The sequence below is a fragment of the Perognathus longimembris genome, chromosome 6 (genome assembly GCF_023159225.1).
Source record: "Perognathus longimembris pacificus isolate PPM17 chromosome 6, ASM2315922v1, whole genome shotgun sequence".
NCBI lineage: Eukaryota > Metazoa > Chordata > Mammalia > Rodentia > Heteromyidae > Perognathus > Perognathus longimembris.
This window is the reverse complement of record NC_063166.1, coordinates 64,160,762-64,186,096: the sequence shown is the minus strand read 5'-3', so window position 1 is coordinate 64,186,096 and position 25,335 is coordinate 64,160,762. Positions and strand designations below refer to the sequence as shown.

The window sequence follows — 25,335 nt, the reverse complement described above, 5'->3', positions numbered from 1 at the left end:
CAGGAACAATATCCAGTGCTAGCAACTTAGGAGGCTAAGATCTAGTTCAGAGTCATCCCAGACAGAGAAGCTTTTGAGACTCTGGCAAAATGCTGGACATGGCTGGCTGGGCATGGCTGAAGTGATAGAGGCTACCATGATCATGAAAGCTGAATAAGAATATAAGCCTCTGAGTTCAAGTCCTAGTACAAGTGTATGTGAGCATGTGTGTGTGTGTGTATGCATTCACGTGTGCCCTAAAAATGAGTACCTAGCTAGGAGTCCTTCAGAATTAAGTTTCTAAATATAATGTGGACTCTGAATATAAACTACATTTCCCAGTCTCCCTTGCAGCTTGGAGTTGTCATGTGATCAAAGTCTGGCCAATGAGAAGTGAATACATTTGGCATGGGCACCCTCTAGGTTCTGTAAACCATGGGGACTAATGTGTTTTCTACTTTTACTCCTCCCTCTTGGTGCAAGAGGGAACATGGGCATGTTGGAACCAATACCAACCTCACCGTTGAAGGCAACATTTTTGGGATGGATAAAAGCAAGAAAGACCAAGAATCCCAACACTTTATATCACCATAGCATACCCAGAAAAGTATGGGGGAGAAAACTAAAATCCAATCATGTTAAAGTCACTGTATTTGGTGTCTTGTTAGAGCAGACTGATTTTTATTCCATCTGGAACAGACTGTCTTGGCAAATGCACAAGAACACAGAGGCTCTTCACGCATAGAATCCAGGCTGGGCTCTGAGGAGAAAGCTCTGGAGGGACAAAGCCTCTTTTGGAAGAGAACTGGAGAGAGGAGCTCCAGAGGAAACACAGAGGAGTGGATCACAAGATCAACTCAGTTCTCTTCAGGTCCCTAGGAGTCAACATCTTCCTGGGTAGACTGAGGTTCACCTCACCTCTCATCTCCCATTTTTCTTTGTGACAAGAGGCTCAGAGGCAGGTCATAGAAAATTGGATATCACAACTCTGTTTCTCCAGAGGTTGGCAGGACTAATGCTGCCTTCTTCACAGTGTCTGAATGGTCACAGGCATCCACCACTTTCTCCTCCTGAGGGCAGGCAAGGCCGCTGGTGAGCTCAGGACAGATCACAGGATGAAGCTGTGTCAGGATCAAGGAGCTTCCCACAAAGAAAACCCTGGTTACTAGAGGACTTTGGGTGCAAGGGTAGATGCCCTCTATAATAGGGAGGTCAGATCTGGCCAGCACCATCATTGACTGTGGAGGGGCGTCAGATTGACTCCAGCTCAGATTAGAGCAGAAGCCAACTCCAGCTTCACTAAGATCTCCCCCACCCTATCCAGGGAAGTTCCCCTTTATTGTGATAAGTTATGTAAATTGACCACCTGAGGCCTGGGAGCTTCAAGGGAACCTGTGCCCTCCCATGACTGGGCGTATCCACCTGACGTCAAATCCATGCGCCAATTCTAACAAGAATGATAGGTTGGTCCAAACAGATACTATGAGACAGACTGACTGTAACTCTATTGGCCAGCTACGTACGGCCTAGCATGCTCTGTAAGTGCTGTATCCTTATTGGCCACCTGCGTGTGGCAAGTTTGACTGTGATGTTTGCCTTATAACCAGGCTTGAAGGCCACACAGGCACGTGGTTCCAGTTCCCAGTTCTGGGCCCTGATCCTACACACGTGGTCTGCAGTTTCGGCTCCCTAGTCTGGGCTGTGACCAAGGCTGGTCTGTTCGCTTTTTGTTCACCTTTTACTTCCCCAATAAATCCATCTTTTTATCATCTTGTAGCTGAAGACTGTGTGGTGAATGAAGTAGAGTGGGGGTTTGCTACAATGAAATGGGGTCCCCCCCAAGGGAGGGGATTCCTGGTTCCCCCAAGGGAGGGGATTCCTGGTTCCCCCAAGAGTCCACCACACAGTCTCCAGCTACAAGATGACAAAAAGACGGATTTATTGGGAAGTAAAAAGTGAACAAAAAGCGAACTGACCGGCCTTGGTCGCAGCCCAAACTCGGGATCTGGAACCGCCCGTATGTGTGCAGCCCAGACTTGGGAGCTGGAACTGAGTGTCCGTGTGGCCTTCCAGCCTGGTTATAAGGCAAACATCACAGTCAAACTTGCCACATGCAGGTGACCAATGAGGATACAACACTTACAGAGCATGCTAGGCCGCACACAGGTGGCCAGTAGAGTTACAGTCTGTCTCATAGTATCTATTTGACCCAACCTATCATTCTAGTTAGAATTGGCTCATGGATTTGGTGGGGCTCTCATGATGCAGGTGGATATGCCTACTCATAGGAGGGCACATGGATTTGACGTCAGGTGGATACACCTACCCATGGGAGGGCACAGGTTCCCTTGAAGCTCCCAGGCCTCAGGTGGTCAATTTACATAACTTATAATAAAGGGGAGCTTCCCTGGATAGGGTGTGGGAGAGTTTAGTGGAGATGGAGTTGGCTTCTGCTCTAATCTGAGCTGGAGTTAACCTGAAGTCCCTCCACAGTTAATGATGGCACTGGCCAGATCTGACCTCCCTATTACAGTGCACTCTTGGAGGAACCAGGATTCCCCTCCCTTGAGGGGAACCCCATTTCATTGTAGCGAACCCCACTATACCCTCCATAACCACCTGTAGCCCTAGGTAAGCATTCCAAGAGATTGATGGGAATACACATGGCTGACACTTTGGCTCCGACCCTTGCCTGGTGATGGCCAAGCTCAGGAGTGTGGAAGGAAAAATCTCAAAACAAAAGGTAGTGGGGCTGGGCACAGTGACTCATGTGTATAACCTTAGCTACTTGGGAGGCAGAAATTTAGACAATCATACTTTCTAGACAAAGAAGTAGGGAGACTCCATCTCACACAAATAAGTGGGGGCAGGGTGGCATACTACTTGTGATTCCAGCTAGGTGAAAGTCACAGGTAGGGGGATCATATCCTAGGCCAGCCCTAAACAAACAAAATGCAAGATCCTTCCTGAAAAAACAACAAAATCACAAAAGGGGCGAGGGGCTTGGATCAGTGGGAGAGAACCTGCCTAGCAAGCATGAGGCTCTGAGTTCAAATCCTACTACTGCTAAATAAATATAGACCATAAATAAATAAACAAGCAAACAAATAAATGTAGAGTAAACAGGAAATGTGACTTGAAAATAGAAGTGATTTGATTCTGCTAGGACTAGAAAGTCCATTGGAGTCACCAGGTAAACCAGTTAACATGTGGCTACTCTCATGTTTAGTTGTCCCTATCTCTTGAAGAGGTCCTGGCTCCTGGCATTTCACCCTTACCTCCTCTCACCCCAGGCTCCCTCATCCAGTCTCTAGATAGCAGCCAGCAGCCAGGAACTGCAGATTGGCTGGGTGTAGTATTGACAAGAACATGTGTATGCATGTGTGTATGTCAGATACCTGCATGGTTTCTCTCTGAGAAGGCATCTCCAGCGAGTTCTCCATGTCACTCTTGTGACAATACCTTCCCCTGAAAAGACAAGGGTGGACTCAGGCCCCCACTCCTGAGCACCTGCCTCCATTCCCGCTCCCCTCCCCATGTGCTGGCCCCAGGCCGCCCATTGCGCAGGCCAGGAGGAACCCTGTGAAGAGAGAAGAAAGCTCCAGAAAGCTGGATGTAGGGCCAATTCTGGAAACGTTTTTGAAATTTACAGGGAATGGGCTGTGAATTCACTGGAAGAAAGGTTCTTTAAAGGAGGGGCAGATGTGAGAGGAAATAGAGGCTCGGGACCCACCTCCAGGTGTAGCAGGCCCCCAGGCCCAGCAGCAGGCTCAGGAAGCTCACCAGAAATCCCAGGATCCAGAGCAGCTGCTGGAACAGCTGCAGCCTTCGTGCAGCTGGAACATGCAGAAGACGCTCAGGTCGGGGGCAGCTGAGGCTCCCAACTCTTAATGCTCCTCCACAAGGTGACCCACCCAGGATGAGATCTATTCTTTCACTTCATTCCCCAAACCCCTCTCCCCGCTCCCTGGGCAATCAGTGTAGACTAGCATAGGGTAGGACCTTAGTGCAGAGTGGCTGGGGAGATGAAGCTCCTCCTCACCTCTGGTGCCAAAGTAGGCAGAGGCAGAGGTGGAGCCCAGGGCGTTGGAGGCAGAACACACGTACTCCCCTTGGTCACTGGGCCTCAGCTCTTCAATGTTCACCCTAAGGAAGTTAGGAGAGGCTAACACATGGATGTGTGGCTCAGCAAGTACACCCTGGGGCTGGCTGGAGGCCACGAGTCGACTGCCCAGGTGGAGAGTGAGGCTGGCAGGGGGCTCACTGTCTACCCGACAATCCAGGATGCCCTGGGGGCCACCCTCAGGCTCCACAAACACTGTCATGGTAGGCATCTTGGGAGGGTCTGTGGGAAGAAGAGAGTGCCACATGTAGAAAATGTTCACAAATCCCACCCTCCCAGTACCAGGCACAGGTGACTTTGCTGGGCCTCTGGTGAAGAGACAGAGCCTATTTCCTCCCTCTCTGAGTCTGACTCACTTTGGCCAACTGAAGGCAGAAGTGACTTTGTGGGACTTCAGATCTAAGCCTCCAGAAGAAGCCCTGCAACTTGTGTTCTGTTCCCTGACATGCTCGCTGGGGGAAGCCCAGGCTGCTCTATTAAGCACTTGTGGTCCAGTCACAACTACAAGGGTGGAAGTCAATCTCACAGTGGCCAGCCCCCAATGAAGCCGCTGGACAACTGCAGCCACAGGAGGCGACCCTAGTAGAAGAATGACCCACCTAAGTCCTCCCAAATTTCTGATCCACAGAACTGAGCATTTGGGGATGACTTGTTTAAGCAGTCCCTGACTGATGCAGTATAGGTACTAATTGAGGAATAGCATGGGAGACCCAAGGTGATGAGAGAACCCACAGTGTGCCAGACACTCAGCATGCTATACAACTATGCAACTCTGGAAAGAGGGAGCTGACATAGCACCCACTTTAAACACAGAGAGACTAAGACACAGATAGGTAAGAGCATCTATAGCCAGCTGGCGCTGGAGCAGGCCCAACCCAACGATCCACACCTGTGAAGCCATACTCACACAGCACACGGAGCATGACTGGGACCGAGGTGGCAGCCATTCTGGCAGAGAGCTCAACCTGGCAGCTGTACAGCCCAGCCTGGGCACGGGCCACCTGGCTGAAGGTGAGCGTGGCCACGGGCTCTGCATGCAGTGGCTGGTCATTCCAGAACCAGGTGAAGGTGGTGTTGCCAAGGAACCTGGGGCCACCAAGGAGGTGGCAGCTGAGGTTCAGAGCTGCCCCCTCAGGCACCTGCAGGCCTGGCTCGGCCACCACGTGCACACCTGCCGACAAGAGCACAGGCAGGTGGTTAGAGATGGGCGGTCCTGCCTCTGTGTGTAGTGGAAGTCTCAAGCTATCCTGTAGTCTGGATTCTCCAAGATGGGACTTCAGCTGCTGAGGAGACACAGCATGGATTTCTTTCGTGCACTGGGCTTTCTGGACAGGATGTGCCTCTCCTGACAAAGCAGGCAGTCTGATGGGTGAGGTTTCATCTTGCCCTCAGACTGGTCTCCTCGAGCAGGATTGTCTTTCTCAGGGCAGGTTTGTCTATGCACAGATTGGGCTCTGTGAAGGCAGCGTACATCTCTTCTCTAGGATACTTGCTCCTTAGAAATGGAGATGCCTCTCTCTCCTTCAAAAGAAGATCTCCAAGAGTCAAGCCGTATCTCCTCCCTCAGGCTGGGTGGCCCCTTCCATCAGATTAGACTTGTCAGGCAGGGCTGCCTTGCATCCTTTCAGGCTAGATAGCTCCTTGTATTGGGAGCCCCAGCCCAACACAGGGACTTTGGGCTGCACAGCACCCTACCTCTAAACTCTAGGTCCCTTCTTCTTCCCTCACTTACCTTCTGCCCGCAGCTGCTGAGTGGTGCTGACTGAGCCCAGTGAGTTCCAGGCTGTACACACATAGATGTCGTCATCACCTACTGGCACATCTTGTAGCCTCAGACTCAGGGCATTGCGGGCCACCTGGACATGGCCTACCCCTGGTGTGGAGCCATGTTGCTCATGGCTGGTGGCTAACACCTTGCCATGGTGGGACAGAGTCAACTCAGCAGGTGGCTCACTGTCCACAGTGCACTGTACCACGGCCACGAGCCTGGCCCGGGAATCCCAGAAGGAGGACAGGACAGGGTCCCGAGGGGCATCTGGGCATGGGGCAGAACAGACACAGATGAGTCTTTCCTAAGTATCTTGTAGGCCCCATTCCCTCCTGGCTGATGTCAGTGAGTCCTTCTCCCCCCAAGGGCCCGTTCCTGAGCCCTTGGACAAAGCAGCCTGTCACCCGCCTCACCCAGGGCCTGGTAGCCCCTCATCCACCCCCATCCAGCAGCCCCAGTCGAGGATCCCTTGCTCACAGAGGACTTGCAGGGTGACAGGCCGGGAGCTGCGAGTGCCCTGAGCATCCTGAACCTGGCAAGAGTAGGAGCCAGCTTGAGCCCGTGTGGCCACATGGAACTGGAGTGAGGTGGCTGGCCCCTCCTGCAGCCAGTGGCCATTGTGGTACCAAGTGTAGAGGGTGGGTGCACGGGCGGTGGGGTCCTCACAGGTCACAGTGACTGGGGTCCCCTCGGGCACTGCAGCTGATGGAGCTAGCATCACCTGCACACCTGTACCAAGGGGTTCAGTGTCAGCTGGTCCCAGTCAGACATCCCAGCTGACTCCCTCCCCTATGGCATCAGCCCCAGGTCACCCTCTAGCCGCAGCTCCAGAGATGTATTGGCCTGGCCCAGAAGGCTGTGGGCTGAGCAGCTGTAGAGTCCTTCGTCACTGAGTCTTGGCTTCCGAAGTTCCAAGCGCAGGATGTTGGGGACAGATGTTGCTGATGAGGAGGCCACAAGACGACCGGCATGACTGAGGGTCAGCTGGGCAGGGGGGCGGCTATCCACAGTGCACAGTATCAAAGCCAGCTGCCCTCCCCGGCTCTCCAGGAGGTAGGTCAGGCGCAGGCTACGGGGTGCATCTGTAGAGGCCCAGGAGACACCGGAAGAGTTCAGATGGCAGTTTTGAGGAGGCCAGTTTTCAGATGATACAGAGACCCAGGAGGGTCCAGTTCCCCAACCCAAGGATCCCACATAGTCCAATCTGAGGTGTTGTTCCTCTGCCAAGAAAGGACTTATTCCCATGTTCCCCAACTCGAATACCTCTGTCCCATGTTCCATCAGCTAGACAGGTATTGAGTGCCAGGCTGGACACTTGAGGGGTTCTGCCTGTGCACTGATCCCTATGAGCTGCAGTCATCCCTTCCATCCCCCCACCCCTACACACAGCCAGACTCACAGAGGACATTCAGGGTGACAGGTCTGGAGAGGCGGGGTGCCTGGCCAGGGAGACTTGCGCCACAGTAATAAGAGGTGGCATTCTTGACCGTGACGTTGAGCTGGGCAGAATGAGCACCTTGGCACTCCTGCCCATCACGGTACCATGTGTAGGTGAGCTGGGTCTTCTCATTAGTCCAGACGTGGCAGATCAAAGCCACCTCCTTCCCCTCTTGCACAGTGGCATTGGGCCACACCTGCACATTCACGGCTAGGGAAGAAGGAGGGCGCAGGACATCCGTGAGGCAGTGTAAATCCTCCCCTGTCCTAATGCAGGGCTGTCGCCCCTGCTGCGGAGTCCCTGGAGCTCTGTGAGCTTCAGGAGACTTCCATAAAAGGAGCTCAGAAATCTGGGCACTGATGGCTCAAGCCTATAACCCTAGCTACTCAGGAAGCTGAGAGCTCAGGATTATGGGTTGAAGCCAAACCTAGCAGGAAAGTCTAAAAGACTCTTATTTCCATTCAACTACAAAAAAAAAAAAAAAAGCCAAAGTAGAGCTGTGACCAGTTGGCAGAGCACTAGCCTTGAGCATAAAAGCTCATGGACAGTGCCCAGGCCCTGAGTTCAAGCTCCAGAACCAGCATGCGCGAGCGCGCGCGCGCGCGCGCGCACACACACACACACACACACACACACACACACACACACACACACAATGCTCAGAGGTTACAGGGAAATGGTAGTCCCAAGTGGAGCTCGGCAGAACCCTAGACAGCACAGATCCCCTCCCTACCCCTGGGGGAAGGCAAACAAAGCCTTCTCCTTGAGGTGCTCTTTCTGATTTGCTTTATCCAATGGACATCCCTGGAAAATTCTGTGTTGGAAAAAGGTTCTTCCAACCAGGTGCTGGTGGCTCACGCCTGTCATCCTAGCCACTCAGGAGGCTGAGATCTGAGGATTGCGGTTCAAAGTGAGCCCAGACAGGAAAGTTGGTGAGACTTTTATCTCCAAATAACCACCAAAAAACCAGAAGTGGCACCGTGGCTCAAAGTGGTAGAGTGCTAGCCTTGAGCAAAAGAGCTCAGGGACAGTGTCCAGGCTCCGAGTTCAAGCCCCATGACTGACAGAAAAAAGAAAAGAAACTCATATAAAATCCAAGTCAGAAACCATGGCCCTTGGGGCAGTGTGGGGATGGAGATTGTCTTTACGATCCCTAGACGGCTTCTAGCACCTTCTCCCACCTGCTGTCCTCTCCAGAACACCATACACACACACACACACACACACACACACACACACACACACACGCACGCACGCATGCACTAACCCTGGACATCAAAGTTAACCGAAGCTGAGGCCTGGCCCAGGGTGTTGGTGGCCTCGCAGGTGTAGATGCCCTCATCCTCCAGCCCTGTGAATTCCATATCCAGACGCAGCTCGTTGTGGGACACCATCGCTTGCAGCTGGGAAGAGGTGTTTGCAAGGTCCACGACACCCTGGAGGGTGGTGGCCACCAAGTGGTCACCATGGCGGAGCCGAAGCTGGGATGGAGGATCACTGGCCACAGTGCACAGAAGGATGCTCCGCCGTCCTGGGCCTGTAGCCAGCAGGGTTGTAAGCGTGGCATGGCGTGGAGCATCTGCATGAGGAAGGGAGAGATCAGGGCTTGGGCTGATCACAGAGGCAGAGCCCAGGACCTGGGAATGCCTCCCTTCCCCAATGTGTGGCTGAGAAACACTCCCTTACAGGACACGTGGAGGCTGACAGGAGCAGCCAGGCTGGAGGTGGCTGCACCTGGGACTTGAACTTGACAATGGTAGGCCCCAGTTTGCCTGGGAGATATGGCTGCAATTCGGAGCGTGGCTGAAGTCGACTCCTGGAGGAGGTGGCCATTCTGATACCACTGGTATGAGGTCCCGTCAGGGACCTCCATGGGCACCTGGCAGCTTAGGACCACATCCTGGCCCTCCCGGAGCTCCAGTGATGGTGAGACCTGGACCCAGGCTTCTGCAGGGAGAAAGTGAGGGCCAGATGAGCGCTTGAGGCTGTGTGTGCCCGCAGAAGACCATGTGTCTAGGAGCCCCAGCTTCCCCTCGTGCACTGCCAGGGCATCCTTTAGCCCCACGCGTGCCTCGGCATCACCTGCTCCACCTGCTCACTCGGGCTCTGTCCTGTCCCTGATCACTCACCACCTGGAGTTTCTGTCAACCACACTCCCTGCAGGAGGGTGAGCCTCCTGGGCACCAGGCTTGTGTGCCCTGCAAGCCCAGTCAGTGCCAGGCCCCTCACCCATGTGCGGAGCTCCTGATAAATGTTGGCTCCACTGAAATGGAGGGTTTAGGTCACGCTGGGGACCACTGCCCTGATGGCGGTGAACCCCATTCAGCGTAGTGGCTGATAGCATAGGGAAGATGGGGAGCTGTGGAGCCTTACACTCTGTCCAGACCCCTTAGCAGCCGCACCGAGGCTCCAGACAACAAGAGTCCAAGTACTGAGGCGCAGGCAAAAGGAGAAGGCCAGGGCAGGGGAGAGAGGAGGAGGGACAGCTTGGGTAATGACTCAGAACCCAGGCTAGTCCAGTACTCATAAGCAAGCTCTTTCTCTTTCTCTTACTCTTTCTTACTCTTTCTCTTGCCCAGGCAACATAGGAAGATTGTGATCCTTCTAATTATGCCTCTGAGTAGCTGAAATTATGAACATAAACCACAGAGCCTAGCCTTGACTCAGCCTGGTGCGTACTGGAATTATAGACATGTTCACTATGCCTGGCTTTCTTAGGGAGAATTTTCATAGAGAATATTTATGTATGTATGCATGCATATATGTGTAATGTATGTGTGTACATATGTAAAATAAATATGAATCTGTAGCAAAATAATATGACTATGTTATATGTAAGAATATATGTATAAGCTGGGTACTGGTGGCTCACACCTGTAATCCTAAATACTCAGGAGGCTGAGATCTGAAGATTGTGGGTCAAAGACAGGCCAGGCAGGAAAGTCCATGAGACTTTTATCTCCAAATATCCACTTGAAAACCATAAGTGGAGCTATGGCTTAAAGTGATAAAGAGCTACTTTAAGCAAAAAGCTGAGGGACAGTGCCCAGACCCTGAAATCAAGCTCATGACTATGTGTGAGTGTGTGTGCATGCGTGTGAGTGTGCAAAACATATATGTATATATATGAATAATATACATATATTTATCTATTTTATGTGTGCTGGTCCTAGGGCTTGAACTCAGTGCTTGGGTGTTGTCCCTGAGCTTTTATGCTCAAGGCTAGTGCTCTAACACTTGAGTCACAGCTCCACTTCCAGCTTTTTGGCAGTTAACTGAGATCAGAGTCTCACAGACTTTCCTGCCTGGGCTGGTTTTGAACTGTGATCCTCAGATCTCAGCCTCCTGAGTAGCTAGGATTACAGGTGTGAGCCACTAGCAGCCGGCCATATATTGATTTTTTTACTATGTAACAAAATTATATTACAAAATAAATAGTGAAAAAAAATAAATTGTGGTTAGGTGCTTGTGGCTCATGCCTATAATCTTAGCTACTTAGGAGGTTGAGATCTGAGGATCATGGTTTGATACCAACTCTGCCAGAAAAGTCTGTGAGACTCATATCTCCAATTAATGCCAGCCTCAAATGAAAAAGCCGAGTGAGATTGAGAGGCCCTAAGTTCAAGTCCCAGAACTGGCGCGTGCATGCACACACACACACACACACACACACACACACACACACATTTTGGGCCAGAAACACATTTTGCTCCAATGAAGCAAGTCACCTTACACAGCTGTCGCTGCCTCTCATGGCTGCTTTGGCTATTTTGGGTGAAAGTACCCAGTAGAGGCAAAAGGAGGCCTCTGCTGGTTGCACACAAACTGTTCCCTAATCCTAGCTGCAAGAGACTTGCATTTCTGCACAAAATCTACAGCTTACAGTCTAGTCAAGGACCCCTCCACCCCCGACACACATCCACATGCATGGGGTGTACCCCATTGCTGGAGGATTGACACTCACCTCGGACCTTGAAGAAAAGCGAGGCGTTGGCTGATCCGAGAGCATTTGTGGCCTCGCAGCGGTAGCTTCCCGAGTCCTCGAGGCCCAGTTCGTGGACCTCCAACTGCAGGGAGTTGGCTGTGGCCTTGGCCTGGAGCCTGCTGTGGGATGGGTGCTGGGGTCTCTGGCTGGTGGCCAGGAGGTGCTCCTCACGGAACAGGGACAAGTGAGCCACAGGACTACTGTCCACAGTGCAGACAAACACTGCCATGTGGCCCTGGCTCACATCCAGGAGGGCCGAGAGCTTTGGAGGATCTGGGGGATCTACGGGAACAGAGTGAGGAGGGGAGGGATGAAGGGGCTCAGACCATTCCAATAAGATTCTCTGTATTCATACTGCCTCACCATCTTCCCTACTCCACCCCTCCCCCTATACCACTCTGGTAGGCCCAGGCCAGGCCCTTGCCTCCAGTCTCGGCCCTGTGGGCTCCTAGGCACCTCCACCCTCCAAGTCCCCAAGCTGGCCCTTGCCCGGCACCCACAGTGCACACTCAGGACCACAGGAGCAGAGAGCTGGGCACCATCCTCCAGGAGGCAACACGTGTAGATGGCAGCATCTGTCCTGGCCACAGGCCTCAGCCTCATGGTCTTCAGAGGGCCCTGGGCCCACAGGGCCCCATTCCGGAACCAGGAGAAGTTGGCCGAGCTCTCGGGGGTTTCTCGATTCACTTGGCAGGTCAGGTTGGCCTCTGCCCCCTCATGAAGTGTGGCTGACGGTGAGATGAGCAGGCGAGTAGCTGGAGAGCGGGCGACACATGTTCACCACACAGACACAGGCCTGGCTCTGACCACCCCTGCCCTACCCAGGAGTCAGGGCCCCAGCCTCCCAGTCAACAGGTTGGGAAGAACACCTCCTGGGGTACCTTTGGGGTAGGAAAAAAACAACTAAGCTCACAGGATAGACTATAAAAGATGGGCACCGGGAAGCTGGAGGCAGAGGGTCACAAAAAAAGGGAGAAAGGTGGCCTCCTGTGCTTTCATCAGAGCTCAGCCTTGCCACCTCAGGCCTGTCCCTGGTGGAAAACTGAGTTTAGAATGATCAGAGGTTTGGTGCTTTACCACTTAAGCCATTCCTCTCATCCTTGATTGTAGCTTTGAGACTGGTTGATGGGGGAGAGGGGCAATAAGACTCCCAGGACCCCTCTCCTGTCACAGAAGCCAGCTCTGCCTCCTCCCACTTTTTTTTTTTTTGTCAGTCCTGGGGCTTGAACTCAGGACCTAGGCACTGTCCCTGAGCTTCTTTTGCTCAAGGCTAGCACTCTACCACTTGAGCCACAGCATCACATCTGGCCTTTTCTGTTTATATGGTGCTGAGGAATTGAACCCAGGGCTTCATGCATGCTAGGCAAGCACTCTACCACTAAGCCATATTCCCAGCCCTCCTCTGACTTTCAGATGGTTTGTGCTTGATCAACCTCTCTTGGAGTCGGGGGAGGTGGGGCTGGAGGAGTACCAAGCCTAGTCTGGAGCTATGACTCCTGCCTCCATTCACCTGTCCCTGCTCCCCCTTACCCTGAGCATCAAATGTGGCTGAGATGGAGGCTTTGCCCAGAGTATTGTTGGCCTCACACAGGTACTCTCCCTCATCCTCCAGCACTGGGTTATGAATCTCCACACGCAGTAAGTTGGGGGCTTTGGTGATCTTTATGCGCTGGGAGCAGCTTCCATGTGGGCCACAGCTGCCGCTCACTGACACAGAAGTGGCCACAACACGGCCCTTGTGCAGTAGCTGTAGCTGGGCTGGGGGATCGCTTTTCACACGGCACAAGAGGAGGCCCGGCCGGCCAACATCAATTCCAGAAGCATCGAGATCCAGTTGAGCAGTAAAAATGGGCTGGCGTGGGGCATCTGAGAAGAGGAAGAACATGAATATCTGTCCTGGGGCTTCTGTCAGGGCCCTGCTGGGTCCACTCCAGAGCACACGGGATACAGACACATCCCCAGAGTAGCCACAAACAGTTGTGCAAGTTGGGCATTGCACAAGAGCAACAAGACTATGTATGAGGACAGCTCCTTGCACTAAGCAGATCCTGGTGTTCAAAAGAGTCTTCCCGAAGAAGAGTTATATTTTCTTTGGGACAAAGGCTCTATCGGGGCTTATGGCCATCTTGCCTAAGTCTCACCTGCTCTTGTGAGGCTGCATGATATCGATAATGACCTCTTTCTAGAGCTTTCCTGAAATGGAAAGCAGCCAAGGTCCTGCATAATCTCACTTAGGTACCTGGTAACTGACCTTACTATGGTCCTGGGACACTGGCCCGCTCACCTCTGCCAGGGGAGATCTGGATTTCAATGTGTCCTGAGCACCCAGCCTTGGTAGTGTGCCAAGGGACTGGCTGTCCCCAAGCTGGGGACTTCTCCCTTAGAGTATAGGAGCCTAGGAAGTCTCAGCATAGGCATGCTTGCTGTCATATAGCATCCTGGACCACCAGAAGGACATCTTGGCTATGGGAGCATGGGGAGCTTGAAGCTAGGAGCAACAGGGCTAGGATTGGAGGGAAGACATGAGGATGTAGAAGAAGCCTCAGCGTCATCTCCCGACTTGAAGTCTATAGTGACCAGTCCTATAACCATCTTCCTGAAATGGAACCCAGGGCAGGACAGGGTTGGGAGGTGGGATGGCTGGTGGTCCCAGTGGGCTGACCCTCCCCATAGCAGGCAGTGGCTAGGCTGCTCACAGAGCACAGTGAGGACCACAGGCCGGGACGGGTCGCTGGAGCTGTGGCCATCTTGGGCCCTGCAGTGGTAGGAGCCAGCATCGATGCTGGAGGCCTCAGGGAGAAGAAGGCTGTCGCTGCTTCCCTCCATAAGCAAGGCTCCATTCAGGTACCAGGAGAAACGGGTGTTGGGTGTCGGGTTCAGGCCATTCTTGCAGGTCAGAGTCACTGCTTGCCCTTCTACCACCTGAGCTGCTGGGCTGATGAGAAGGCGGGCCTCTGGGGGAAAGGGGAAAAGGAGGAGGCGTGAGTGAGGATGTGAGGTACCCATTCCTCGTGCTACCTGTTACAGGAAGCCCTCTAGGTTTCTCCTCTCCCCACCTGACTTTGAGATCTTGTCATTGTGCTAGATCAGGGGAGCATGACCCAGAATGCCAACTCAGAGGTACTATAACACAGCTCAGAAGGATGCTGGGCAACAGCTCGGCCTTGTAGCCCCAGCCTGGCTTAATTTACTAGCTAGCTAGGTGTAAAGTTTGTACTGACAGTAGAGATTCTCTTCTCCATTCCCACATCTAACTCCAGGCACAGAGCTTGCACCAAAAGCTTAATAAATGTGAAATAAACAATATATATGAAGGACCCTTCAAGTGTGTGCAACCAAGAATAATATATCCATTTTTGCCTTGGTTTCTAGGAATCTCTGAGGAGCTTTGATGTGACCTAGCAACTCATTAAGCCTCTTAGCAGAGTCCTTTAGACTCCTATATGTAAGGCCTCTTCTTGGGCCTCCCTCCACTCCCTCCCTCCCATGTTACCATTGGCGAAGAAATCCAGGGAGGAGGTGGCATTTCCAAGGGAGTTGTTGGCTGAGCACTTGTACTGCCCACTGTCGGATGGCTGCAGGTCTTGGATCTCCAGGTGCAGGGAGTTGGGAGCCATGGAGATGCTGAAGCGTGGGCTGTAATCATTCTTCCCAGAGCTAGAGGCCAGGATGAGGTCCCCATGTGACAGCACTAGCGTGGCCACGGGCTCACTGACCACTGAGCAATGGAGGATCCCCACCAGCCCAGCCTTCGTCTCCAGAAAGGCAGTCATATCTGGGGTGCGGGGTGGGTCTGTGGGGACCAGAAGTAGGCCTGTGACTCTCCAGTGGAGCGTTCTTGCACTCCCATTAAGAGTCTATGATCCTGTATCCTTCTGACCCTCAATGCCCTGGGAGAATGAACAATTGTCCAATGAACAATCCCAGCAGCTACTGAATACTAGCCAAATACTCTCTAGCCCCTAGATTGGGCAAGTCACTCTGTTGGCCCTTCCAGTCCTCATGATCTGCCTGTCAGTGAGGGTCAGGGCCCTTTTTTTTTTTTGCCAGTCCTGGGGCTTGGACTCAGGGCCTGAGCACTGTCCCTGGCTTCTTTTTGCTCAAGGCTAGCACTCTGCCACCTGAGCCACAGCGCCACTTCTGGCCATTTTCTGTATATGTGGTGCTGGGGAATTGAACCTAGGGCCTCATGTATATGAGGCAAGCACTCTTGCCACTAGGCCATATCCCCAGCCCCGAGGGCCCATTTTAAGATTAGAGATCTGGGGGCTGGGAATATGGCCTAGTGGCAAGAGTGCTTGCCTCATATACATGAAGCCCTGGGTTCAATTCACCAGCACCACATACACAGAAAACGGCCAGAAGTGGTGCTGTGGCTCAAGGGGCAGAGTGCTAGCCTTGAACAAAAAGAAGCCAGGGACAGTGCTCAGGCCCAGAGTCCAAGCCCCAGGACTGGCAAAAAAAAAAAAAAAAAAAAAAAAGATTAGAGATCTGGTAGGAATTGGGCAGCAGACAGCACCATTAGCAAGAAAAGTCAGAGGGACCATGAGACAAATTGACCCAATATACCTCCCTATATTCCCTGAGGGAACTGAGGCAAACACAGTGCTGTGTATCCTGCCAACTTCCTTCTAAGTGCTCAGTCTCAGAAAATGCAAATGGAGGCCAGCCTCCAAGTTTCAACTTCGAGAACAATAAGGAAAGAAACTGGTCTATAGAGACATGACAGGAAAGGAGAGAGACAGAACAGCTGGGTAGTGGTAGCTCCTGCTTGTAATCCTAACTCTTCCAGAGGCTGAGATCTGAGGATCAATGTTCAAAACCAGTTTGGGTAGACAAATTGGAGAGACTCTTATCTCCAATTAATCAGCAACCAGCAGGAAGTGAGGTGTGGCTCAAGTGGGAGAACATCATCCTTGAGTGAAAAAAGCTGACCAAGCGCATGAGGTCCTGACTTCAATCTCTATCCAATACAGGCACCAAGAGAGAAAGAGGGGGGCTGGGGATATAGCCTAGTGGCAAGAGTGCCTGCCTCGGATACACGAGGCCCTAGGTTCGATTCCCCAGCACCACATATATGGAAAACGGCCAGAAGGGGCGCTGTGGCTCAGGTGACAGAGTGCTAGCCTTGAGTGGAAAGAAGCCAGGGACAGTGCTCAGGCCCTGAATCCAAGGCCCAGGACTGGCCAAAAAAAAAAAGAGAGAAAGAGGGCTGAAAAGTCTGAGAGACTTCATTTCCAGAATAACTAGCAAAAAGCTGGGCTGGAGGCATGACTCAAGTAGTAAGAGCAACAGCTTAGCCAGCAAACTGAGCAAGCAAACCTAGCAAGCCCAAGACCCTGAGTTCAAACCCCTGTATCACAAAAAAGTACATAATAAATTGTACCATACTTGCAGCTTTTCGCTCATTTGAAGCTAGGTGCTGTCTCTTAGCTTTTTTTTTTTTTTTTTTTTTTGCTCAAGACTGGCACTCTACCACTGAGTCACAGCTCCACTTCTGGCTTTTTGCTGGTTAATTAGAGATAAGAGTCTCATGGACTTTCCTGCCTAGGTTGGCTCTGAGCTGTGATTCTCCAATCTCAGCCTCCCAAGTAGCTGGGATTACAGGTGTAACCCACAGGAACCTGGCATAAACTATTTTTCAAAGTAGGAGGAAAGTTCCCATGCTCATGGGTAGGCAGAATCAATATAGTAAAAATAGCCATATTGCCCAAATTGTTATACAAATTCAATGCAATCCCTACCAAAATCGCAGCCACATTCTTCACTGAAATAGAGAAACCAATCCATAAATTCATATGGAACAGCAAAAGACCTAGAATAGCCAAAGCAATTCTAGGCAAAAAAAAAGCAGTGCAGGAGGTATCACAATACCAGACATCAAGCTCTACTACAGGGCCATCATAACAAAAATGGCCTGGTATTGGTATAAAAACAGACCAGAAGACCAATGGATTAGAATTGAAGATCCAGAAATAAAACCGCACTCTTACAGTCAGCTGATATTTGACAAAGGAGCTAAAGACATACAATGGAATAAACATAGCCTCTTCAACTACTGGTGCTGGGAGAACTGGGCAGCCATATGCAGAAAACTCAAAGTAGACCCAAGCCTATCACCATGCACCAAGATCAACTCAAAATGGATCAAGGACCTCAATATCAGACCTGAAACCCTGAAACTACTGAAGGACAGAGTAGGAAAGATGCTAGAACTTATAGGCACAGGAAGGAACTTCCTGAATAGAGTCCCAGGGGCACAACAAATAGGGGAAAGACTCGACAAATGGGACTACTACAAATTAAAAAGTTTCTGCACAGCTAAGGACATAGCCACCAAAACAGAAAGACAGCCAACCATATGGGAAAGGATCTTTACCAGCACAGCAACAGACAAAGGCCTAATATCTGTCATCTACAGAGAACTCAAAAAACTAAGGCCCTCCAAGCCCAATAAACCAATTAGGAAATGGGCAAAGGAGCTAAAGAGAGACTTCACAAGAGAAGAAATAAAAATGGCAAAGAAACATATGAGGGAATGTTCAACATCCCTGGTAGTAAAGGAAATGCAAATAAAAACAACCCTGAGATACCACCTCACCCCAGTTAGAATGGCCTATACTTTGAACTCAGGCAACAACAAATGCTGGAGGGGGTGCGGGGAAAGAGGAACCCTTCTCCATTGTTGGTGGGAGTGCAAATTAGTACAACCACTTTGGAGAACAGTATGGAGGTTTCTCAAAAAGCTCAATATAGACCTACCCTATGACCCAGCCATACCACTCCTAGGCATCTATCCTAAACAGCAAACCCCAAGATATCAAGAAGACATTTGTACTTCCATGTTTATCGCGGCACAATTCACAATAGCCAAAATATGCAAACTACCCAGATGCCCCTCCACAGACGAAAAATATGGTACCTATACACAATGGAATACTACATAGCGATTAGGAATGGTGAAATATTGTTATTCGCAGGGAAATGGTCAGAACTCGAACAAATAATGTTGAGCAAGACAAGCCTAGAACACAGAAAACAAAGGGGCATGATCTCCCTGATATATGACTGTTAACAAAGGGAGACGGAGAGACAGTAGAGACCAGGTCTGTGAAACCAAAAACTGCTTGTCAAATAGTATTCCCCACAGGATTGGGGCAGTGACCCAACAGTATGTACCTAAAACCAAACAATTACTCAACATAGAAAGGTAAAAAATTGACCTCTCAGGGGAATACAATAGCTCAAAAGCTATGTATGTACGTTCATATAAGACTACTGTCGACATATTGTCTAATATCGACATCACATTTAAAGCCCTAGGCGAATTTTCTTGGGCACGGCCATGTGGCTATTGTATATGTTCTTGGTACATTGTATATTGTATATATGTCTACCTGACCTAGGGAAGGGAAAGAAAAACAGGGTGTAAGATATCACAAGAAATGTACACACTCCCCTACTATGTAACTGTACCCTTTTTGCACAACACCCTGTCCAAAAAATTTGTGTTCAATTAATAAATAAATTTTTTTAAAAAGTAGGAGGAAAGTGAGTGTAGGGAAGTCAAAGCCTTGCTCGGGTGTGTAGATGTGGGATGCGAGTTCAGGCCACATGGCTACAAAATCCTCATGTGGGTTGGGTGGCCTTGAAGCTTGTATGCCAGGGACCCTGGCCTTCCCATGAGATCTGCATCCTCTGGCTCTGATAAGCAACAGGTGCACTGGAGATGGGCCACTTACACATGACTGTCACACCGACAGGGCCGGAGCGCTCCCTGCCCTGGGCGTTCTGCACCTCACAGAAGTAGAAGCCGGTGTCCGTCCTGGTGGCATTGGGCAGATGCAATGTGGGGCTGTGGACACCCGCCAGCAGGATGTTGTTCTTGTACCAGTTGTAGCGAAGCTCACCGGGGGCCTCTTTGGGCGTGTTGCAGGCCAGCGTCACTGTCTGGTTCTCCAGGATGGGACCTGCGGGGCTCACCTGGACCTCAGCCACTGCAAGGCAGCACAGAATACACTGGGCTCCCAGCTGACCTCCAGCCCCACTCCTCAGAGTCCCAGGTGGATGCCGACCAATCTCTGTAGACCCCACTGCACCCAGCCTCCCCACAGCCCCCAAAACTGCAGAGCTCCTGGAGTCTCTCTGTTCCATGTACCGGTTCCTCCCGATAGCTCCCCCCTGCAGGACAAACTGTCATGGGTTGCACATCCCAGAGACGCTGGGCTACATCAGCCCCTGATCTCCCTGGCCCGGCTCCCCTCAGCCCCAGAGACCCAGACCCCACCTCACACTCTGTCTAGATCCGGCTTCACCCTGGACTCACTGAAAACGTGGAGGCTGACGGGGGGTGAGATCAAAGAACCCACACTGTTCTCTGCTTGGCAGGTGTAGACCCCAGAATCACTCCAGGCTGCCTGCGACAACTGTAGCACTCGGCCATCGGCTTTGAGCTGCTCCCCATCCTTGAACCATTGTATGGCACTGACAGCAGGGTAGCTGCTGTTGACTCTGCAGGTGAGTGTGACCAGATCGCCTGGAAGGATGTTCCGCCCCGAGGGGCTGAGAAGGATCTCCACACCCTTGGGGGCATCTGCAAGGCGCCAAAAGTGCCAAGTAAGGTGCCAAGATGGGCAAGGGTAGCATACTTCTCTTTCAAAACTCTGCCCTTAGGAAGGCCACTTGGAGAAAGCACCAATTCCCAGCATCCTCCCCTGCCACAATGCACTCTGCCTGCTTCCTTTTCCACTGCTTTGTCAAGGCGATGCTTGGCCTAGTGTCCAGCTGACACTGCCTCCTATGACTTTCTACTTCATGACCCTATTTATTATGTCTGTTCTACTCAGAGGCGAGCTGTACAGAAGACCACAGGTACCACACTGCTTGCTTTGGTGGCCTATGGTGGCTGTTGGAAAAGGAACAGCCACGTAATAGGCCAGAGGCAGCATCTAGATCTAGTTACCCTCAGAAGAGTTAGTCAGTTTGTAACACCTGATTCCTTCCCCACCCCCCCACCCTCCCACCCCCACTGCCAAGCTACTTGGCAGCTTCTACTTAGGCCCTTTGTCTCCCCTTTTCTTCTGTCCAGTCTGGCCTTTAAGAGGCACCTTCAAACCCTGGAACAGCTCCTCAGAAATCAGTGTGTGTGTCCCTATACTCACAATGCACACGAAGGTGAACCTCGCTTTGACTTGTGCGCTTGGCAAGAGAGAGTTGGCAGCTCAGCCACTGGCCGTGGTCCTGCCAGGATGGGGTCATGTAGAGGGTCTCCATCTGTCTAACACCAGTGGGCTCGAGCTCCTGGTGGCTGGAGGTGGTAGAGCGAGTGAGGTCCTGGCCCTGCCATTGCAGGCTATCGTGCTCGTGCGGGCACACGTAGGGCGTGGAGCAGTTGAAGATCGCCTGCACGCCCTCACGCAGCTTGACTGGGGACTCAATGGTGGGCACACTGGGCTCATCTGAGGACAAAGACAGGAACGAATCAGAATGACGCTTCACACCTGGCATCTCTTGTTCTAGAACCTCAGCTCGAGGAGTGAGTTGTACCCAGGGTCTTGCTGTATTTCACCACCAGCCCCACTTGGGTGAGGCCAGGGGCTGGAGCTAGAAGCCAGGGATGAATATCAGGGGGTGTAGAATCCCTACTCCTCACCAGTCACTGTGACTGAGGTGCCTTTGACATCTAACCAGCGGTTGTTGTCGGTGATCTCAAAGCGGAAGTTGTAGGAGCCTGAGTCCTCTGGCTGCAGGTCAGTCAGCAGCAGGTTGCAGACTTTGTGGATGGGGTTCCCCAGCAGTCGGGCGCGGCCTCGGAAGCGGGGCTCCACCAGCTCTGGGTTTGTTGAGTGGCTCACCACCTGCCGCTTGTTCGTGTGGTCAAAGTACCAGATGGCCGTGATGCCATCAGGAACCTCCACGTTGGAGGGGAAGGAGAAGACGCAGGGGATGAGCAGGCAAGAGCCCTTCACGCCTGGCACCTGACTGGGACTGGAGACATCCCAGGAGGTCTGGCCTGGGAGGAGTGGGACAAGGGCTGAGAAGAAGATGACACAACAACACAGAGCCCTGGGAAAGGTACTCCCATGGGAACCTGCTCTTGTCTCCTCAGTGAGCCTATAGCACGGCCCCCCCATCTCAGTACCTGGAACAAAGGGGAAGGGGCTTGCCTGGGAATTGCTCAGAGGCTTGGCAGGGTGACACCGAGATCTTGGCCCCCTGCTCATCTCCCTGCCAAAGCTTTCCTTGACGTTAGCAGCCAAAGCTGACCTAGGTCCATGGGCCTTGAGGCCCCAGCTCACCTGAAGGGAAGACGGTGGCCAGGAGGAACAGGCAGATCAGGACGCGCATAGCAGACTCTTGGCTGGTTCTGATGCCTAAGAAGGTGGCACACAGGGCTGCTGAGTGCCCAGCGGGCTCCTTGGGATACCTCAGGGCAGTTCACCTCCACAGTCTCTCAAAGCTCAGCTCTGGGTCTCCCAACTGCTTATACTGACTGACCCAGTGAGAGAACTGAGAGGACAGGGCTCCCAAAGACCAGCAGGGGTCAGAAACCCAAGGTCCTGGCTCAGGCCATGCCCAGAAATGTCCTCACTTGGTGTGGTAGCTAAAATATGCCTTAGCCCCACCCCCAAGTTCTGCTTGGACACAAGCCCAGATGCAGGAAACAGCTGCCTCTTCCTCCCTCCACTCTGCCCCCTCCTGACCACCCAAACCAACAAACAGTAGCTGAGCTCAGAGAAGTCCAGTGATGTGGTCCAGGATGCCCAGTAAACGTGATAACTTTTTGTTTGACATGTATCTTCCTATCACCAGTTTTATCAAGCTAGAAGCTATAACAAACTTGAACTGAACTTAACAAAATGTTGACTCTGCTCAAAACCCTTTGGTAGCTCCCAATTGCCTATGAAATGTGAAAGGCCTTAGGAGAGGAGCAGAAAGGCACAATGCCTATGTACAATTGATCATACAACATACCGTTTACCGAAATGAACTCCAGGAAATGGAAATAAGAGGGTTTTTTTTTCCTCCTCTTTTGCTAGTTTTGCTTCCTTTTCTTTTTGTTGTTAGTTTCTTTTTCTGTCTTTGGGAATGTTAGGGGAGGCACAGAAATGGAGGGACAAAGAGTGAACAAATGTGACAATGGTACTCACTGGACCCTATGTTGAAAATGAGCTATACAGCTTGTAAGTGAGGGTGGGAGGGAAAAACTGGGAGAAGCTGGGTGCTGGTGGCTCACGCCTGTAATCCTAGCTACTCAGAAGGCTGATAACTGAGGATCGAACTTCAAAGCCAGCTGGGGCAGGAAAGTCAGTGAGACTCTTATCTCCAATAAACTATTCAGAAAAAGCCAGAAGTAGTGCTGTGGCTCAATCCATAGAGTGCTAGCCTTGAGCATAAAAGGAGTCAGGGACAGCACCCAGAGACTGAGTTCAAGCCCCACGACTGGGGTTGGGGGGGGGGGGGATCAACAAAAAAACGGAAGACAGCAAGGGAAGGGATGACATTGTCGAAAAAGAAATATACTCTTTACCTGATTTATGTAACTGTAACCTCTCTGTACATCACCTTTATAATAATAAAAAATTACTTAAAAAAAAAGCCGCCACCCTGAGGCAATCCTATTTATCCCTCGGGTCCCTAGGTGCCAGCTGTCTTCACAACAAGGTGCAGCATGCATGGACTTTGGGTTGAAACTCTCCCATAGGAGTCCCTGTAGTCTCTCTGTGTCTGCTTTCTCCTTAGCGCAGTGAACAGCCACTTCAGAGAACCAAAGATCCAGGAGACAAGGCCCACCACAGTGCTGAGTCCCCCAGGCACTCAATGGGTGAGGGCGGGGTATGGTCCCACAGAGGGTTAGAGTAGGGGCAGAGAAGAGACACAACGTACATCCCACAAACATGAAGGAGCAGGAAGCACTTGGGTCCATATGGGTAAAAAAATCATGCTCACTCAAAAGATCTTGAACAAGCTTACTCCAAAAGGGAGGCCCATTTAAATCCTTTCAAAGTCAAGTCAGCAATCTAGAGGGAAGAAACCCACCATTGTAGGTATCAGGTTTTCTCTGATGACAGTCAGCATGTGCAAGGAATTAAATATTAAATCCCAATTGAAGGTAATTTGAGGGAGATGAAGTTTCAATGGGGAATTGAAAAAGTTCCCTCCCCATAGAGAACTTTCGAAAATCTCAGTGGTCTTTCCTAAAAACAAAACAGATTTTTGCAAAACCAAATTGATAAAAAAAAAAGCCTGAGGCTTACATATTCTCTCCATAGTCCATGCAAGTTTGGCAGAAATCATGGGAGGGCAAGGACCAGTGCAAAGGGCAGTGAGGCCTCAGACATGTGGCTTCAGTCACCAGACCCAGTGAAGAGTAAATCCACATCACCTAGCTGGGTGGGTAGATGAGAGTAGCACTCCTTTCTAAGTTTCTATGATAGGCATCCTATTTCTGTGATGGGCCTCTCCTCTCCCCTCCCCTTAGGGGTGCTCAAGATATTAGCGCCATGAATTAAGTGCCTACTGTCTACTGCCCACAAGAAGGCAGGCCCTGTGCCATAGATGCCTCTGCTAGGGAGAGTACTCAACAGGATAACAGAAATGGGTCTAAAATATAAATGTAAAATGGATCTCCTACTGTCAAAACCAGCTTGAAGTCCCTCAAAAAGTCAACATAGAATCAGGATTTAATTCTACAAGTTTACTCCTAGGTTTATATATTGAAGAGTATTGAAGACAGGGACCCAATCAGACACTTTCTCACTATTGTCTACAGCAGTCATACATACAGCTTAAGTGTCCATCGATGGAAGAATGGCTAAACACAATGTGGTCTGTGGATATAGTGTGGAATAGAATTCACACATGGAAAAAAATAATAAAATTCTGATACTTGTTCTAACACAGGAAAGCATGGAAGACATATTGTATGAAATCAGCCAGACACAAAAGAGTAAATACAGTATAGTTTTACTGACTCAACATATTTAGAACACACTAATTCCTAGAGACAGACATGGAATAGAGATTACCAGAGGTGTGAGGAGGAGAGAGAGAAAGCTAATACTGAATGGGTAAAGATTCTCTATTGTGGATGATGAAAATATTCTGGAAAGAGTAGGGGCATGGCTCCAGTGATACAGTACTTGCGTAGCATGTACAGGCCCTGGGGTTTAGTCCCAAGCACCACACAAATAAAAAACCATTCTGAAATAGGCAGTCGCTGATGGCTATACAACACTGTGAACATAATGAATGCCACGGAATTGTTCAATTAAGACAGCCAACTTCATATTACTCTACACACACACACACACACACACACACACACACACACACACACTGCCAACCTGGCAATCTTCCCTTGGGTCTGCTGACTTGGCAGAGTGTCAGGAGGGCCCGGGGAGGCTGGAAGCTGGAACAGGAAACTCATGACATCCCCTCACCCCCCAGCCCTTCTGCTCCATGGCCTGGATGTGGCTCTGCTGGCTACCAGCGGGCACACTTGGGAGGACTGGACTGAGACCTGGGCCTGGACAGGGCCCGAGATGCCCTCCCAATGCCTGAGTGCATCTGATCCATTGCACAAGGCAAAGGGGACATCCTTGAAGGGGTCCCAGCCAAATGTCTATTCAGGACCGGAAGTGCTGTGCCCCCAGGGGACCCAGCCCTCTCAGAGGAATGCTCTGGCACCCACAGCCTCCAAACCAGGTCTTTGGCTGCTTAAGACTGGCTCAGGCTGGTCACTGTGAGAAAAGGCAGCCTTTTGGTCACCCAGGTAGGCAGTGTCAGGGCTAGCTTCTCTGCCTCTGGAGACATCTTATTTGGAGTGCTGGAAAGGGCAATGCTGAACCTCATGGGAGGATGTAAAGGATTTGGATGTTGGAACCCCCCTCTGTTCCACCCCAAAGGTCAGGCTCAGCCCCCAGAACTGGAAAAAAGAAGGAGCAGGGACAACCTCGGGAAAGGGTATCTTGTCCTGTATGAAAGCCTGGCGCTGAGAGCAGGGGCCGGCTTGGTGGGCCTAGCGTCCAGTGCCCCCTGGT

At 51.3% G+C, this 25,335-nt stretch overlaps 1 protein-coding gene across 4 annotated transcripts in view; it reads right to left on the bottom strand.

Moving 5' to 3' along the window:
- Positions 1-544: 544 nt before the first annotated feature.
- Siglec1 (sialic acid binding Ig like lectin 1) overlaps positions 545-25,335 on the bottom strand; it is a 43,635-nt gene continuing 18,844 nt past the window's right edge. Inside the window, exons 3-23 of one of the 4 annotated variants that reach the window (XM_048348882.1) lie at positions 21,592-21,666; positions 20,946-21,305; positions 20,455-20,751; positions 19,620-19,886; positions 19,036-19,290; positions 14,787-15,086; positions 13,990-14,247; positions 12,824-13,159; positions 11,794-12,048; positions 11,273-11,575; positions 8,995-9,255; positions 8,576-8,887; positions 7,270-7,518; positions 6,683-6,952; positions 6,348-6,599; positions 5,835-6,137; positions 5,010-5,273; positions 4,022-4,324; positions 3,713-3,815; positions 3,378-3,447; positions 545-1,049 (exon numbers count right to left, since the gene is read on the bottom strand). In XM_048348882.1, coding sequence (XP_048204839.1) covers positions 960-1,049; positions 3,378-3,447; positions 3,713-3,815; positions 4,022-4,324; positions 5,010-5,273; positions 5,835-6,137; positions 6,348-6,599; positions 6,683-6,952; positions 7,270-7,518; positions 8,576-8,887; positions 8,995-9,255; positions 11,273-11,575; positions 11,794-12,048; positions 12,824-13,159; positions 13,990-14,247; positions 14,787-15,086; positions 19,036-19,290; positions 19,620-19,886; positions 20,455-20,751; positions 20,946-21,305; positions 21,592-21,640 — 5,157 coding nt within the window. In that variant the 5' untranslated portion in view covers positions 21,641-21,666 and the 3' untranslated portion in view covers positions 545-959. Of the gene's footprint in view, positions 1,120-3,377; positions 3,448-3,712; positions 3,816-4,021; positions 4,325-5,009; positions 5,274-5,834; positions 6,138-6,347; positions 6,600-6,682; positions 6,953-7,269; positions 7,519-8,575; positions 8,888-8,994; positions 9,256-11,272; positions 11,576-11,793; positions 12,049-12,823; positions 13,160-13,989; positions 14,248-14,786; positions 15,087-19,035; positions 19,291-19,619; positions 19,887-20,454; positions 20,752-20,945; positions 21,531-21,591; positions 21,667-25,335 lie in introns of those variants that run through there. The other 3 variants (XM_048348881.1, XM_048348879.1, XM_048348880.1) reach the window with 3 other exon arrangements.